The sequence below is a fragment of the Emydura macquarii genome, unplaced genomic scaffold, assembly GCF_026122565.2.
Source record: "Emydura macquarii macquarii isolate MOO-44397 ecotype Brisbane River unplaced genomic scaffold, CSIRO-AGI_Emac_v2 contig_554, whole genome shotgun sequence".
In the NCBI taxonomy this organism is placed as follows: Eukaryota; Metazoa; Chordata; order Testudines; family Chelidae; genus Emydura; species Emydura macquarii.
Window position 1 is genome coordinate 2,358,113 of NW_027130691.1, and position 16,001 is coordinate 2,374,113.

Below are 16,001 nucleotides of genomic sequence, written 5' to 3' on the forward strand. Positions count from 1 at the left end.
CCTATACGTTACAGAAACAAGGTGGGTGAGGTAATATTTGTATTGAATCAACTTCTGTTGGAGAGAGAGACAAGCTTTCAAGCTTACACAGAGGTCTTCTTCAGGTCTGGGAAATTTGAAGGCTTGTCTCTCTCACCACCAGAAGTTGGTCCAATAAAAGATATTACCTCACCAACCTTGTGTCTCTAATACCCTAGAACCAACACAGCCACAATAACACTGCATACACCCTGCACATGGAATGCTCTCCCTAAGCCAGTCCATAAAGCCACCATCCTCTCCACTTACAATCCCTCCTGAAGACCCAGTTCTTCATCAAATAGACACACATAAGACAAGATGCTCCAGACACCCAGAAGGAGGAGTGAAAACCATCTACATTTTAAAGCTTATGATGTTTTTTTCATTTCAGTCTCCCCCTAGCAAAATGATGGAGAAGATATTTTACTGAGAGAAGTTAGTGCTTGTAGGTCTAGCAGTAGAACTCATTCTTTAGAAGTGATATGTCTGAGGAACAGCTAAGAACCTGACCCGGTCTCCCACAGTGCAATATCTGCAGCCACTGAAAAGCAGAAATCCCGTGAGGCAGAAGGAACCTGGAAAATGCAAGAAGCCTAATGCGATTCCTGTGTGCAGAGCTGGGGCGAACAGGAGGGACTGCAGGACACACTATATGAAATAACTAACATAATGCATATTACTAGTTTTAAAGACAGAACATAAAGAGGCCAATATTAAAAAGACAAGAGATTTCACTCACCCTCTCAGAAGTTTGAAAAGCATACATCCTAACGAGAACCAGTCTGCGCTGCTATCATATGCTGTTCCCTTCTGGAGCACCTCGGGAGCCATGTATCCATGGGTACCACTGCGGGATGGGGGAGAGAAGTCAACAGAATCTTGATTACAAAACAAAATTAATCTCTTATGAAATCTTGCACTATCCCAACAAGAAAATCTATCTAGAACAGGGTGAATTCTAACAGTAATTTTAAATGGAAATCACTTTGGCCACACTTACACCCATTTGGGTTTCCATTTTCTGTGAAACCATGGAGGCATTACAACACTTAAAAAAAGACCAGTAAACGTTTAAAATGGAAAGTATTAGGCAACCTAATATTCATGGGGTTCTGCTGTTCCCCCTATAACAAAGCATAATGGAGTTAGGAGCAGAAGTCAGATGGGGTTATAGAAGAGGAAGTTGCAGAAGTATGGTTTTTTGTTTGTTTTTTTTTAAAACAAGCTCCTCCTTCAAGCACTTCTTATTGACAGACGAAAGAGCGGGTCAGATTCTCTCCTGCAGCTGATCTTCACTTGGCTCCAGAGAGAGGAAAAGGCATCAGGGATCCAGTGATGGCTCCCTGATTCTTCAGACTGGTCTGCACCAGCCCTGGCCCTGATGAGAGTTAAAACAGGAGGAGGCTGTTGTAACTCATGATGCAGGTCTAGGGTTGGTGAAGCTGAGCTGTTCTCCCACAGTACCTCCCCATCCCAGGATAACGGATGAGGGCAGCTGGCACAGAAGGTTTACCCAGCAGCTTTAGACCAGCAGAGAATTCTACTTTAAGGGAATTCCCTCCTTGTCACTCAGCCAGAATTTGGCCCCAGTGCACTTACTGTGTCCTACACGTGACTCCAATCTATAATCTTTTCTGCAGCACTAGTGAATGCCCTATCATTTTAAACATGAGCGACCAAATTCATCCTTTGTGCAAAACCACTGTAGTTATACCAGGGATGGATCTGGCCTTAAGAGTATAGAGTGCCACAGACAATACGGTAACTGCCCACAAAAACAAAGTCAGAGCTCAGTTACACCTCCGTAATTCCACCGGAGTCTGCAGATGCAAATGAAAGCACAATCTGGCCTAAGCTCTAGCAAAACTATGGATACCCATATATAAACCCTGAATTCTAGTTCATTTGGAAAAGGCCACCGGTTTGGATAATTAAAACAATCTGGTACTTCAAATTAAGCAGGGTTCTTATTTACTCTGAACAATGAATCATCATGAAACCATGGGTCATCTTCCAGCCTATGCCCACACATCAGCTGTTATAACTGCACAGGATTTTAGAAATTTGAGATGGAAGAAACCTAGTAGGTCATCTAATCTATTTTCCAGCCAGTGCAGGATTGCTCCCAATAGAACATTTTTAGTGCTTTCTCTAATCAAGTTGTAAATGTCCAAAGCAACAGGGCTTCCACCCCTTCCCTTGGGAAGACTATTGCTCAGTCTAATAGAGCTTATTATGAGGAAGCTGATATCTATATTCAGTCATATTTGTTCTCATTTTAACCCATTATGCTTAGTTTATATCACCCAAATAATTCTTCTCCAGCCTTCTTTCTTAAGTCTTTCAAAATATATGTTGACTATGAGACTCCTTTTTATTGTGTTATTTGTAAAACTTTAAGTTCTTCTTTCTACCACTTTGCCAAGCTATAAAAATTTAGCTCTTTTAATCTTTCCTCCTAAATCAGTCTCTCCTGCCTCTGATTACATGGGTTGCGTGCTTCTGAATTCCATCCATTTAGTTCTAGGGAGCGTTCTGCATAAAGCTTCTCTTACAATCCATAATACCTTCAAAAACGCATGCAGTTTCTGGCTTCATGCACAGATACATCAAGTCACAGAGCAGAAAAGTAACAGTCCTCTGATAGTCCAAAATAAATCAAAGATTCAAAATGTATGTTTCACTGCTCAAACTCCTTCATACATAATAATTGTCCCAGAGACCAAATGTCAATACATGAAATACCTTAACTGTGATAGCCTGTCACTCTCCTCTGTCCTGATTCTGACCAAAGAAATACCTTGATATTATAATTATTATAACCCTCGGCATGTTTTCTTATAGATGCATGAAGGGCCATGCACACTGATGGCACAATACAGAAAATTAATATGAAAAGTAAGTTAAAAATGTTATCCACTGAAATCAATAAGGATACATGGGAGTGTACACAGATGCTTTAAAAAGGGGCACCCTCAAGTACATGGTCTAGTTCAAGATGGTGACCTGCACACTAGCAGAAACCCGTGCTACTAAGCTAGGATGACCAGATGGCAAGTGTGAAAAATTAGGATGAGGGGTGGGAGGTAATAGGCGCCGATATAAAACACAGCCCCAAATACTGGGACTGTTCCTATAAAATTGTGACATCTGATCATCCTATCCTATGCACTCTGTGATTCCCCTTCAATAGCAAAGCTCTTTGGGACAGAAAAGAAGCAGTTTAAAAAATAAAAATATAGAAGATTAAAAAATAGAGATTTAGCAAAGTGAAATTAAATTTAAAACAGGGCAAAGGATTTGTAGTTCATATAACTAAATATATCTGAGTTCATTCAATACTTACACACTAGCATGTGGTTTCTTTTTGGAAAAATCACAAGCAAGACCAAGATCTGATATCCTCACATGTCCATGCTCATCCAACAGGATGTTTGCAGGCTAGAAGTGCACAAAGAGAGAAGTGTTATTTGTCAACTGAAAAATACAAACCTTTGATCAACAGGACAAATTCACAAAGCCACAAAACTGACTTCTATGCACCTCTGTTCTATGACAATTGCTATTTCTACTACCTCTATACAAAACAAGTACGAAGCAGTTTTGTATAATCAGGATATGATTATACATGAGTTTTGACTGGTCTTTATCCTGTAACACCCTATGAATAAGGAAAATCTCAAAGGTTACACAAAGCAAGCAAAAAATACCAGGTTTGAAATGTGAGGCTGTTCTGGAGTGTCTTCCCCCTACCCTCCCCACCCAAAACAAACCCCACACATGGCTTGAATAGGTAAAATAGGCCAATTAATCTTATAGGCTTCACCTGGAGGAGGAGCCAGGGACTGATAAGGATGAATGGCTGACAAAGCCTAGCTAGGTGAGGAGCTGGGGTAGGCTCATATAGAGAGGAAGTTGGTGACAGAGAAAATCTGCAGGGAGGAGCTCTGCAGTGCCCATCTAGAGAAGAGGGGATTTGACTAGGTACAAGGAGGAATTCTAGGGGGAGAGTAGCCTTGGGACCCTAAATTGGACTACACACTCTGACAAAAATCTGAGAGGGGCGAAAGCCATGGGAGTGGAGGAACTTCCAGTGGAAACAAAGAGGGGAGCCAGAAGATAGAGAAGAGAGGTAGAGAAGAGCACAGGGAAACAGCAACATGGTCAGAACTTGAACAGACTGCAGTTGCTGAGCATAGGGTCCCTAGGCTAGAACCTGGAGTAGTGGGTGGGCCCAGGTTCCCCTATCTGCTACAGAGAAAGTGGCACAGACTTGGAAGACTGCAGGTAGTCGGAGACTGCAGGTAGATAGTTTGTCAAATCAGACTTTGATACCCTAGAAGGGGTGGACTCCTGGATGGACGGCTGAGTCACGGAGGGAGAGCACCCCAATTCCACAGAGAGAGACATCAAAAGCCAACCAAGCAAAGGAGGGGCAACAGATCAGACGAGAGTTGACCCCCAGCCCTGGCCTCGAGGACACGTCCCAATGGTGAGTGAGACCCGTCAGAAAGGCACATGACAGAATTAAAACTAACCTGACTTGAAGATGTGGATTTCACACTCTGTTTGGGACCTACATCAGAATGCCTATGCCTGAATCTTGCACCCCCTACTGCCAGACCTGCACTCTACAATCTGCCATCTATATACAGAGCATCTGGTCACTCCTTTTGGTCTCACTCATAGCTATTCCAGAACATCCTTCCGTTTTGTGGCTGTCAATGAGATACCTCCTCAAGACGCACTCATTAGCATTCCACTGCTTACCCCGTCTCATATCTCCCATAACCTAATACATTCACTAAGTGAATATGATCATTAACATGGGTTGAAAAGTGAACATGATGGACAAGATATATTGCTAAGTAATCAGGGAAAGATTTTCCCGAGTGATTTAATCTGGTTAATAAAATATACAGCCAACATTTAAACCAAACTAAATTGTACTGAGTCTTAATTCATTTATATTAACTTTCACTTTATTTGGTTAACAGTATTAATATTTGTCTGAAACTACATCATTTCTATAGCTGGTTTCTTCTGAAGCAGTAAACAGCATTTGACTAAGAAGCTGTCTGCAAAGTATTGCTAAGCAGTGGGTACTGCAATGGATATTGACTCATCTACAAAACTTTTTCATCTGAAAGGATTTCTTTTATGCAGTGTTGTTGTAGCTGTGTTGGTCGCAGGATATTAGAGAGACAAAATGCGTGAGGTAATATCTTTTATTGGACCAACTTCTGTTGGTGAAAGACAGGCTTTTGATCTTACACAGAGTTATTCTTCAGCTCTATGAAAGCTTGAAAGCTTGTCGCTCTCACCAACAGTTGGCCCAATAAAAAAAGATATTACCTCACCCACCTTGTCCCTCTAGGATTTCTCTTGTGGAGGATAACTTCCCATTGACAATTTTAAATACAGTCTTTAGAACATGTAGTACTAACAAGGGTCCAGACACAACAGTGATGGAGGCCGTAAGAGTACATAAATAACTTAGATAGAAACAAATTAACAGCAGGAAGTAGAAGAAATCATTTTCCAACTTGTTTTTTAGGGGTGGGGAAGAAGTTTTAGTCTTAGCACGGGTCTCCAAAATAGTCTTAGCACAGGTCTCCAAAAGCTGCTAGTGTTTTATGAGTGAAGACCTCACAGACTGGAGCTGGCTGAATCCCAAGGGAGCCTTCTACTATTCCAATCTCATAATAAATATTACCTATCCTGCTTCCTAGAGCTTGCCAGCACAGGTAACATTCTGTTTGGCAAGAACCCAGATGGAAACTTAGGCTATGTTTACACTGGCGCCGCCAGATCAATCTTTCATGATCGATTGAGCGGTCAGTGAGACCCGCTCAATCGATGAGGGAGTTGACTTAATAAGTCCACCTCCTCAACTAGCGTAGCACTGAGCTGACGGGAACATTTTTCCCATCGGCTCGGCGCAATGTGAACCGCGCACAGAAGCAGTTGACGGGAGTTACGCAAACTACTCTGCGTAGTTTGCGTAACTCCCGTCGACTGCCAACGAATTTCCGGGTAAGTATGAACAAGCCCTTAGCAATTTTGTTTCCTTTTTATGAGAATTCCTGTGGGCCACAGAACCTTCTGGAACCTGGTATCTCTGTGGTCCAAAATGGATGTATGTACATGTTACAGAAATAATAAAATACAAAACACGAGGATGTTGTCCTCTTTGTTTGTCTGGTATTTTGAAAGACAATGATAACTCATTACTGTCAGAAGGGTTTAACCTTAAAAGGCTATTTCTCTTCTATGTAACCAGCGAGTAGTTTTCTAGTTTGAAGAAACAGTAAGATTTAGAATAAGAATTAAGTAAAATATAAAAATCTTCAAATGGGAAGGACAATAGGCCACCTGATCCATAAAACGCTAATGTAGCAGGCACTTCTTTTCTGCAGGTATTCTCTCATTAATTTATTCCTTAAATACACATCATATTGAGCTTAAACTGCTTTATCAGCTCCCACGACATCACAGGGTACCCTACTCTACATATTAATCAATCTCTGGGTGAAAAAGTTCTTTCTGCTGTCTAACCTATTTCTCTCTTTTCTTAATTACTAATTAAGTCCTAGGTTTTACGTGAAATTCACTACAATGTGCACAGATGAGGGCCTAAAGCAGGGGTAGTCAAGAAGTGGACCACAGGCCAAATCCGGACCGCCAGACGCTTTTCAATCGACCCAAAAATCTTTTTATTTACTTATCATTATTGGGTTTGTTTTTTATTATTATTATTTTCTCTGGAATCTGGACCTTGACTATACCTTGATCAAGAAATTTGGACCTTGACAAAAAATAATTGACTAACTCTGGCCTAAACTCTTAAATAGTGCATAGGGCCTTGTGCAGATCCTCTGCCTTCTCAACCTGTAAATAGCCTATTTTAGGTTCCATTCTAGCTCAAGACACGTGTATACTATGAACTGGTACTCAGGCAATACCCCCCAAAGACATATTCTCCCAAGGGTGACCACGTGTCTTTCTCCTTGAGATTTTCCTTCTTTTTATGTCTATTAAATGTTCTTACATGGTTGATACCTACCAGAAACCTACTTTTTATTATAATGTATTACAATCATGTGTGTGTGAAAATTGTCAGAAAAATCAGAACAAACTTTCAAAGAAGTAATCAGCATTCTCCCAACTTTTGGTGACAGAAAAGATTCTCGATACAAAAAAGTTTCATTAAGTCATTTGTGTATCCTAGATTGTTCATCACTACTTTATAACTGGCCATGTAAATACAAAGATTACCTTCAAGTCTCTGTATACAACAAATCGATTGTGCATGTGTTCTAAGCCCAGGATGATTTCAGTAGCATAAAACCTCATCTCCTTCTCAGAAAACACCCCATGCTGTGAGAGATGGTAGTGCAAATCTCCCCCTAGAATTAGAAAAATTGGGATGTAATTCACCAAAAGAATAGTAAAGTCCTGTTACATTGACAGGTGGAGAGCTGTATTATACAGAGGTATGTAAGAAGGAAGATAAAAGTGTACGAATGTATAGGTTCTGTCAACTTGTGTGACAAGAAGGGTTTTGGATTCATATACTTAAGCACTTGCAGAGGGTACTTTCATGCATTTGAGTGTGTATGTTGGCAATCCTCCAAGAAATTAATAAATCTGGGTAAATGCTCTAGAAATAATCAACAAATATCACTGCATTTTAAAAATGAATTCACATCACCCACGTTTGCTCCTCTTTATCATTGCTTTCAGTGAATACTCCAGCAATGAAGTGTCACTGGCAGTGAATTTCAAAATCACATATGTGGATTTGCAGAGAAATTACAGTCTTTAATTCCACATGGAAATATTCATGCTGGAAGTGCTTGCATATTCATCCAGTGAAGGAACAGAAACAATATAATGTGACATTTAACTAACCATAGCTACAAGAGGCTGAATATTGAATATTTGTAGAGAACTGTTCATGATCAAACTACAGATTTAAAATATTTAGCCATAACTATTTTCATAGAGTCATAAATTGCAAGGCCAGAAGGGGCCATTGTGATCATCTAGTCTGACCTCCTCCCCCTTCCCCCCCCCCCCCCCTCATATAATACAGGCCATAGAAATACCCCAAAATTATTTTTAGAGCAATTGGAATAAACCACTCATTTTGACTTCAATGAGATTACTCATATGCATAAAGTTACAGACATTCTTAATTCTTTACAGGATCTTATCTTTAATTACAAAGTAAGGTTTTGATCCTGCAGTGCAAAGCACCAAGATGCACCCTAGCAACTGAAGGCAACTCACTGCAGGATCAGGGTCAACAAGCAGGCCCCCAAATGCTAAGGAATGTCAGGTACCACTAACTTGCAAGATCTTCTGCCTTGGGCACTGTTCATTACTTTCTTTGGGTCTCAACTTCACCTTTATTCTAAGCTTCCATGACTCTGCTGTCCCCATTCTCCTCCTGCTTTGCTGACAGTTCCTTCACTATTTTCTTTGGTGCCTCCTCACACTTTCTATTGTCGTCCTTGAGCTCTGCCTTCAATCTTTTCTGCATGCTAGCTCGCAGAGACCTTATCCACTACCACCTTTATTTCCAGAATTTCCCAACCTACCTCCTCCCCTTTTTGTCTTTTCTTCTATCTATGACTGCCTCTCAGATCTCTCTCTCTCCTGGACATCCTAAAGCTATCTAAATTAGACATTTTCAATCTCTTTCTAAACCTTTTCCATTTCCCCCCTTCTATTTCTCCATTTCCCTCCCATTTCTCACAGACTCAACCTCAATGTCTTCTTTGGCTCTTCACATTCCTGCCTCCCCTCGTCTACCAAGCTCTCAGTGAGTCCTGTCACATCTTCCTTTATAATATTACCATAATGGTCCCTTTCATTAACCTTGCTTACCATTCATCAGATCCAGAATGAAGCAGAGTTTGTCAGGGGTATGGAAGGCATATGTCATACACACTATAAAAGGGCAGTCCTATGAAGGAAATCAACAAAGAGTTTACCTGAAATAATATACAATGATATCACATAGGGTTACATTTTCATAAAGTACCTGTTGACATTTATAAATATCTTCTAAAATTATTTGTTTTCTAATCTATATACTTTGATGTTCTCCATATGCAGATTGGTAAATGTGAATATTTTCTTGTTTTCAATTAAAATATACAGAATGAATATAGGCAATCAAACACTGAAAAACTCATGACACGATCATCTTCTGAAGATTTGCAGCCCCAAGAAGTACCCTCACTGATCATGTTCCAACATTTCTACAGAAGGAGAAGTGTTACCTGCATTCCCACTAGCCTTCTAGGTACATAAAAATATTTTAAAGTTCACAAGCTATGCAAGAGCCTAGGAATAACCAGTAGGGTCCCTGGGGGAGTGGAAAAGAAAGACGGGTGGATGGAGATTACAGGAAAACAGTTTAGCCAGTTGAAGCAGAGGAGAGACTAAATCATGAAATCATATGGGAAATTCTGAAAATTAGAACAGGTAATTTTATCCTTACCAGCAAATTAAGTTTCTGTACGTTGAAACTCAATTCAGTCAGCCGGGCTGCTCTGATGGTCAGAAAGAGCAGGCAATTTAGAATTGTGGTGCCCTTTGGTGTTCATAGTTGTTGTAGAGCAACTGGGGAGCTGAGGGAAGTGTTACAACACAATGTTCCTTCAGCTTCCCAGTTGCTCTACAGCTATGAACACAAATAATTTAAAACCTTTTAAGAAAAGCACAAGTCTTTGCCCCACAGAACACAGGTGAGGCAAGAATCTAAAATTAGATTATGTACTCCAGAGATGCAAAACAGGGTGTGACTTTCAGATTGAAGTCTGTCAATGTACAAAAACCCAGCTTTCAGGAACCGGTTACTTTTCCTTCTCTGTACATTGTGTAACCTCAGTCCAGATAGCTGGTTTCTAAAACGTACGCAGAACAGAATCCAGGTGGGAATAAACTACTTTATTCCTGGTTCTCTCTTAGAAAATAAAGGTTGCTTACCATACAGCAACTGGAGTTCTTCCACATGTGTGGGCACACATGCATTCCATGCATCTGAGACCAGAAGATTCTTGCTAGCACTGGCTGTTGGTCCATGCCTGTGCCCCCTCTTCCTCATGCTCTGAAGCAAGGGCATAATCGGTGACATTGACCAAATGCCTCTCCAGTACCTTTCTACCAAGAATAACGCCAGGATAAGGCTCCACAACAAGGGTAAAGGAGGGTGGGTACCAGGCTATATAGAGGGACCACACATCTTGAAGAACTCCATTTACAGTACAAGGAAAATAACCTTTCCTTCTTCTGTGAGTGAGGGTGCCTATATTTCACTGTAGGTGATTCGCAAGCAGTATTCACGGAAGAGGAGGGTGCAAAGACTCCTGCTGTACCACCAATTAGAGGACTGCCCTGTCGAAGGATGCATGAACCGAAGAAGCTTGTATCAAGGCATAGATCTTGCAGGACAGGGGCTGCTGTTTGCTCATAAACAGAGAAGGATACAACCTGAAATCCATTTAGACAACTTTTGGGATAAGATTGCTTCACCCCTCATATGGTCTGTGAAGGAAACAAACAAGCTTGATAATTTCCTAAAGGTTTTAGTCCTCTACAAGTAGAATGCCAAGAACTGACAGACATCCAGAGCTTCCTATCCCCATTGGTGGCAAGCAGCTTTAGGAACAAGCCAGATAAATGAAGGGTCTGATTTAAATGGAATTCTGAGATTACCTGAAGGGTGATTTTGGGTGTAGTCTCAGGGAGATTTTGTCCCTGTGGAAGACTGCATAAGGCAAATCAGCCATCAAGGCCCCCAGCTGACCAACTCTTCTGGCTGAAGTGATAGCCACAAGACAGGCAATATTCATTCATGGGTGGGCTAAGAAACATGTCGCTAAGAGTTCAAATGGAGTCTTCATTAATGCTGATAGGACTAGACTGAGGTCCCATGTCAGAGTAAGTTTCAGTATCAGGGGAAAGATTCTAACTACACCCTTTGAAAATGTACTGAGACAAGACGGCTGAAGATACCCTCAGATTGACAACTGCTCTGACAGGCACTAATGGCCACTAATGCTCCTGCAAAACTAAGAGACAGACCCAAAGCCTTTAAGGAGAGGCAATATTCCAAGATGACAAGGATGCTGGAATAATGAAGAATTCTTTTTTGGTGTAAACCTACTGATTTAATCATTTCATTTTCATTGTTTAGAAGAGAGAATAGATGTATATAGGGCAGCAATCCCTCCTCTCCTCTAATGTGAATGTCACCAGAGACAGTTTTTTCCCGATGAGAAATTTAAAGGCACAAATAGGTACAATGGTAAAAAACGTTCCAAAGGGGGAGTAATATCTCTTAGCACTGGTTTTATTCTGGCTACTCCTCTGAAGAATTTAGTGTACATGAGGGAAGCAACTGAATTTCCATATTTGACACTCCTTGGAGAGCAGTCCAGTTGATACGTGAAATCAGAATACTTTAAAATAACCCCTTATACCTAAACCTTCTTGGATAAAATCCAGACTAAATGGCTGGTAGTGGTAGTGAATAGTGGTAGAAGAGGACACATTTCTGCTAGTACACCATCCAGAGGAAAATAAACCACTCTCTCAATTGTAAACCTTTAAAAGTTGAATGTTACAGGGATTTTAGCATAACAAAGATTACTTCAGAGGGACGGCCTTCTGATTCTCACTTTTGTCTTTCAATATTTGTCTGGATGTAAAGCACATTTGTCTGGATGTAAAGCACATAAAGACATTATATGGGCTGCAGAGGAATAGTTCTTATGAAAGCTAATGCTCCTTGTGTTCCTCAGGGGGCATATCTGTCATGCTAGTGGAATAGGGAGAACAACAGTCTGCCTGAGGTAGACTAGTACCTCCTATCAGTGTCTCTTAGCATTCTCTCTCACTGTTTTTGCCCTGTGCTTACAGGGCAATTTGCTAACTCTGTCTCTGAGCCAAACACCACCTTACAATCAGGTGCCAGGGAGCAAATTATATTACCTAAGCCAGAGACCCATTTTGCACCTTGTACATTTCCTTGATGTCAGAAATGCTTTGCACAGCAAAACTGACATCTTCAAAAATGCCCTACTCATGGGGACAGTTCATTGGGATCTATGAAAACTGAGGGAGAGAAAAAAAAGAGGAGCAGGAATAAATATAAAAGACATATTGAATGAGGGCACATGGGGAGAGAGGGATTGTCACTGAGAGAAAAATACACTCCACCCCACAAAATTGCCACCGCAGGCTGCAGGGACAGAGAGAAACAACAGACGTGCGTTCAAGCTGTTGGTGGCAGGCAGACCATTCGGAGGCTCTGTTACATGAGTGGATTCCATGGCTGAGAGCAATGCTGCTACATGGGCCATGTGCAGCGGAGCAGACTGTTGGCAAGGGCAGTGGGAGTGCATTCAAAAGAGAAATTATTGTTAAACATGTCACGGCAACAAGGGTCCGGCAAGAAACGAATGCTCGTTAAACACTTCTGAGAAAGCAGAGACAAAAATCACAAGTATGTAATCTCACTGAGATACAGATAACTTCTCTGTGAGAATACAGCAAATTCTTTTTATTTGTTTTAGAGTTCTTTATTGTCTACTAAGCAGTCATAGTAATGATTCCAGCGCCACAGATACACATTATCCAATGAGTCTATAACAAAAGCATATGCAATGCCTTTCATTTTTTAACTGGGCTGGGCCATGGGGATGTGTTTACATTGAGCTGTAAACTGTGAATCCCATTAGAACAGAGTAATCATCATGAGCAAAATTAACCTTTCTACCAACATCCCCTGTAACCATGGCGACAAGAGCTGATTTTAGGCTTTATGTAATGAGGTTATTGTACTCTGGAGGTTGTACCATTTCGAAGTCTGTTTTATAATCAGTTGGGGCAACATTCACTCTGTGGACTCCATTTGAACTTCTTTTTTGCATTACTCAAGTTTCCATATATGGAAGGAGCCATTAGACTTCAGAATTGTAGAATAAATACCAGAAATGTTTCCTTTTGTATAAGAAGTATGTGAAGTTTTTTATTTAAAACTGACCTAAACATCACATAGACAACTTCTCTATGTACGACTTGGCAGTTAATTCTACTGCCAGCATCAAAGGACAAAAAAAACAGAAGTAAGCAGTAAAAGAAAAATTGGACAAGTTAATTCAATGTTTTGAGAGGTTAAATACTTTAAAGATTGTGAGGCACTTTGAGAACTATTGATAAAAAGCACTATGTCAGAGCTAGGTGGTATCATCATTATTTGATTTTTGTTGGATTTGGGGGGTTTTATTTTTGTTTTTAACTTTGGGCACCTACGCTATTATCCTTTGGTCTGCTTTGACTTCCTGAATTAATGGAATATGTATTCTACGCAGTATTTCTGATACAGTCTGCAAAAAAAATTATAAAAGATAGAGAAGAAAATTCCAAGATACTTACTCCAGTACTGACTAGGGACAGCATAATTCTTTCATTTAAGGCTAATGTCTCTCCTTGCTTCATCTTGATTCTCTTCTTATCTAAACATTTCATTGCATACCTGAAAATATTAATAATTCAGAAAAGCGTTTTGGAAAAGGTCCCCCACCCTCAATATTTTTCACCAACAATCCATGCCATTTATATAGATATTTACAGTATATTGAGCAGAGTCCTTAAAGACTTACATCTACACCAGAAGTGTCAAAATAGCTTTTAGACAGACGTTATCCTAGATGCAAGGTGGGATTGCATCCAGGATAAACATACCCAGGCTAACTTTAGCCATGCTAGCATGACTAAAAATAGCAGCATCAATGAGAAGGTGCGGGCTTCAGAGAAGACTAACATTGCGAGCAGGTACCCGGCCTGCATATACAGCCTGCGTGCGGAAGCCTGTGCCACTGTAGCTACACTTCTATTTTTGGCAATGCCAGCACAGTGAAAGCTAGCGCAAATATGTCTACATGAGCTGCAATCACACTTCAGAATGCAGTGTAAACATAACCATAGAGAACTATTCCAAAATCTCCCTGGCATTGAAACATTCATTTCAACCTCTTAACGGAGAGGTTTTCCTAGGATAACTAAATGAGAAAGTCTACCGTGGCTGGCATCCAGACGCCAGAGTGATGAGAGAATCATAAAAACACAGATTAGATAAAGATACTGAAAAATGGATTTAAGCTAACAGCAAAACAGGATTTGGAATACGAGTTAAAAGAAATTTTTACATGGACCCTATTCTGATTCCATTTGAAGCCTGTGCTTTCACCTCTGCCCAGAAGGGGCCTGCTAGGTTTGTACATTTTAAGAAAAGGAAAATGGTTTGTTTCCTACTACACAAAAGATAAACACAAAACTTCTCTTGTGTATCTGACTATCTTCCTCTATCATATATCCCGACTGTAGAGCATTTTTAGACATGGAACATGAGTGTCTAATATTTTAATGAAGACCAAGAGCACAAGGACATGAGTCCCACATCTATGAATCCTATATCAAGCTGCTAAAAGTTCACTTAAACTGGGACTGAGCACATTTTCAGTAGCACCGTAGGTAAAAGGCTCAGGAAGTCTATCTGTAGAAATTCTCAGACAGCCAACTCAGCAATTCCCAGCACACTTAGGCAAATCTTGTAATGCAGTGAAAAGGCGTCTGGAGCTCCTGTATGTCCAAGGTTTGTGCAAACCTGGTCACTCTAAAAAGTGCATTCACTGTTTATGAGAGACTTTATTCCAGCTTATCCAGCTCAGGTGTGCAGAGAGAGTGAGTGGGGGAAGAAATAGGGAGCCCTGTCATTTCAAAGCCCCCGCAGAGGACCAAAGGGAGATTGGTGACCCTAGCTCTCCAAGTGCAAAGGGGTCTGGCTAGCAGTGTTCCATGACTCCAAAGGGACCTGGTCAACTGGACCAAGGGCATGAACAGGATCATGTACCTTCTCCATATGTCTGTCGGCATCTGACAGAAAGTGCTAGAAGATCATATGTTGCATCCTTTACCAGAGAGGAGTTCTAGTCTCTATAGAAGTGTCATATCAAATTACAGCATTATGTACATGTTTCTGTGCAGACAAAAGGCTTCAGCATTCCTCTACTTTGCAACCCACCACATACCATCATTACTCCAGAGGAAACAGCAGCAGAGCTGGGTCATGTGTATGGTGCACCCACACACATTTTACATTTCTAATCCAGAAATGTGCATTTACAGCAGATGCTCTTGTCCTTGGTTTCAGTGCTGTCTAAGGAAGTTTTGAAATTGCTTCTAACACAGCCTTTTTAATGTTAGCCCTCAACCGTCCTTTGGGGCTACTGGCCTTGATAAATGATCTGGGGTCATATAGGCTAGTTGATGTCAAATGCCTCACTTGGTCATTGTGATATAGCACTACTATGTTCTCTTCACTGCTTTTAATGCTAAGATGGCCTCTGTTTACCCTGTTCTTGGAGGAGCTGCTTTGGAAGCATCCTCGGGTATCTGTTTCTGGGTTAGTGGAATCCCAATGGCATTTACCTTGGCGGGATGGCTTCTCAAAGTCCTTGCAGACAGATAAGTGCAGTAGAGGCAGCCATCTAGAGTGAATGGGATTTAGATTAGGGATGGGTGAACAGGTTTGGATAAAGTAAGAACTAACCCAAACCTCTACCCAAAAGCTGAACCTAACCTAAAGCTTTACTTCAGGTTCAGAAAAGTTTGGCTGACTTTTCTGCTTCTACTCCCATTAGCTTTCTCTATTCTTGTGCCTCTGCACTTCAGGGAAACTGGGGGAGAGGAAAGGAGGCGAGGGACATCTTTTGCCTCCCTTGTTGGTCCTGAGTTCCTTAGTTCAGGCATTCAGGCTTCTTCAGAGAAAGTGATGGGGCAAATGTGATAACTATAGCTCTGAGGTGGGAGTCTATTTAGTGTGGCTTTTGTCCAGAAGAAATGGATATCATTTACATTTCTGTACTTGGCCTGCAGACAACATGACAGGTCCATTTTAT

General features: G+C 40.9%; 1 protein-coding gene across 1 annotated transcript in view; it reads right to left on the minus strand.

Moving 5' to 3' along the window:
- The window catches only part of GRK3 (G protein-coupled receptor kinase 3), a 116,006-nt gene that overhangs the window by 29,475 nt on the left and 70,530 nt on the right, over positions 1-16,001 (minus strand). Inside the window, exons 9-13 of the mRNA XM_067539422.1 lie at positions 13,477-13,576; positions 8,917-8,995; positions 7,300-7,430; positions 3,368-3,462; positions 761-868 (exon numbers count right to left, since the gene is read on the minus strand). Of these exons, the coding sequence (XP_067395523.1) occupies positions 761-868; positions 3,368-3,462; positions 7,300-7,430; positions 8,917-8,995; positions 13,477-13,576 (513 nt within the window). The remainder of the gene's footprint in view (positions 1-760; positions 869-3,367; positions 3,463-7,299; positions 7,431-8,916; positions 8,996-13,476; positions 13,577-16,001) is intronic.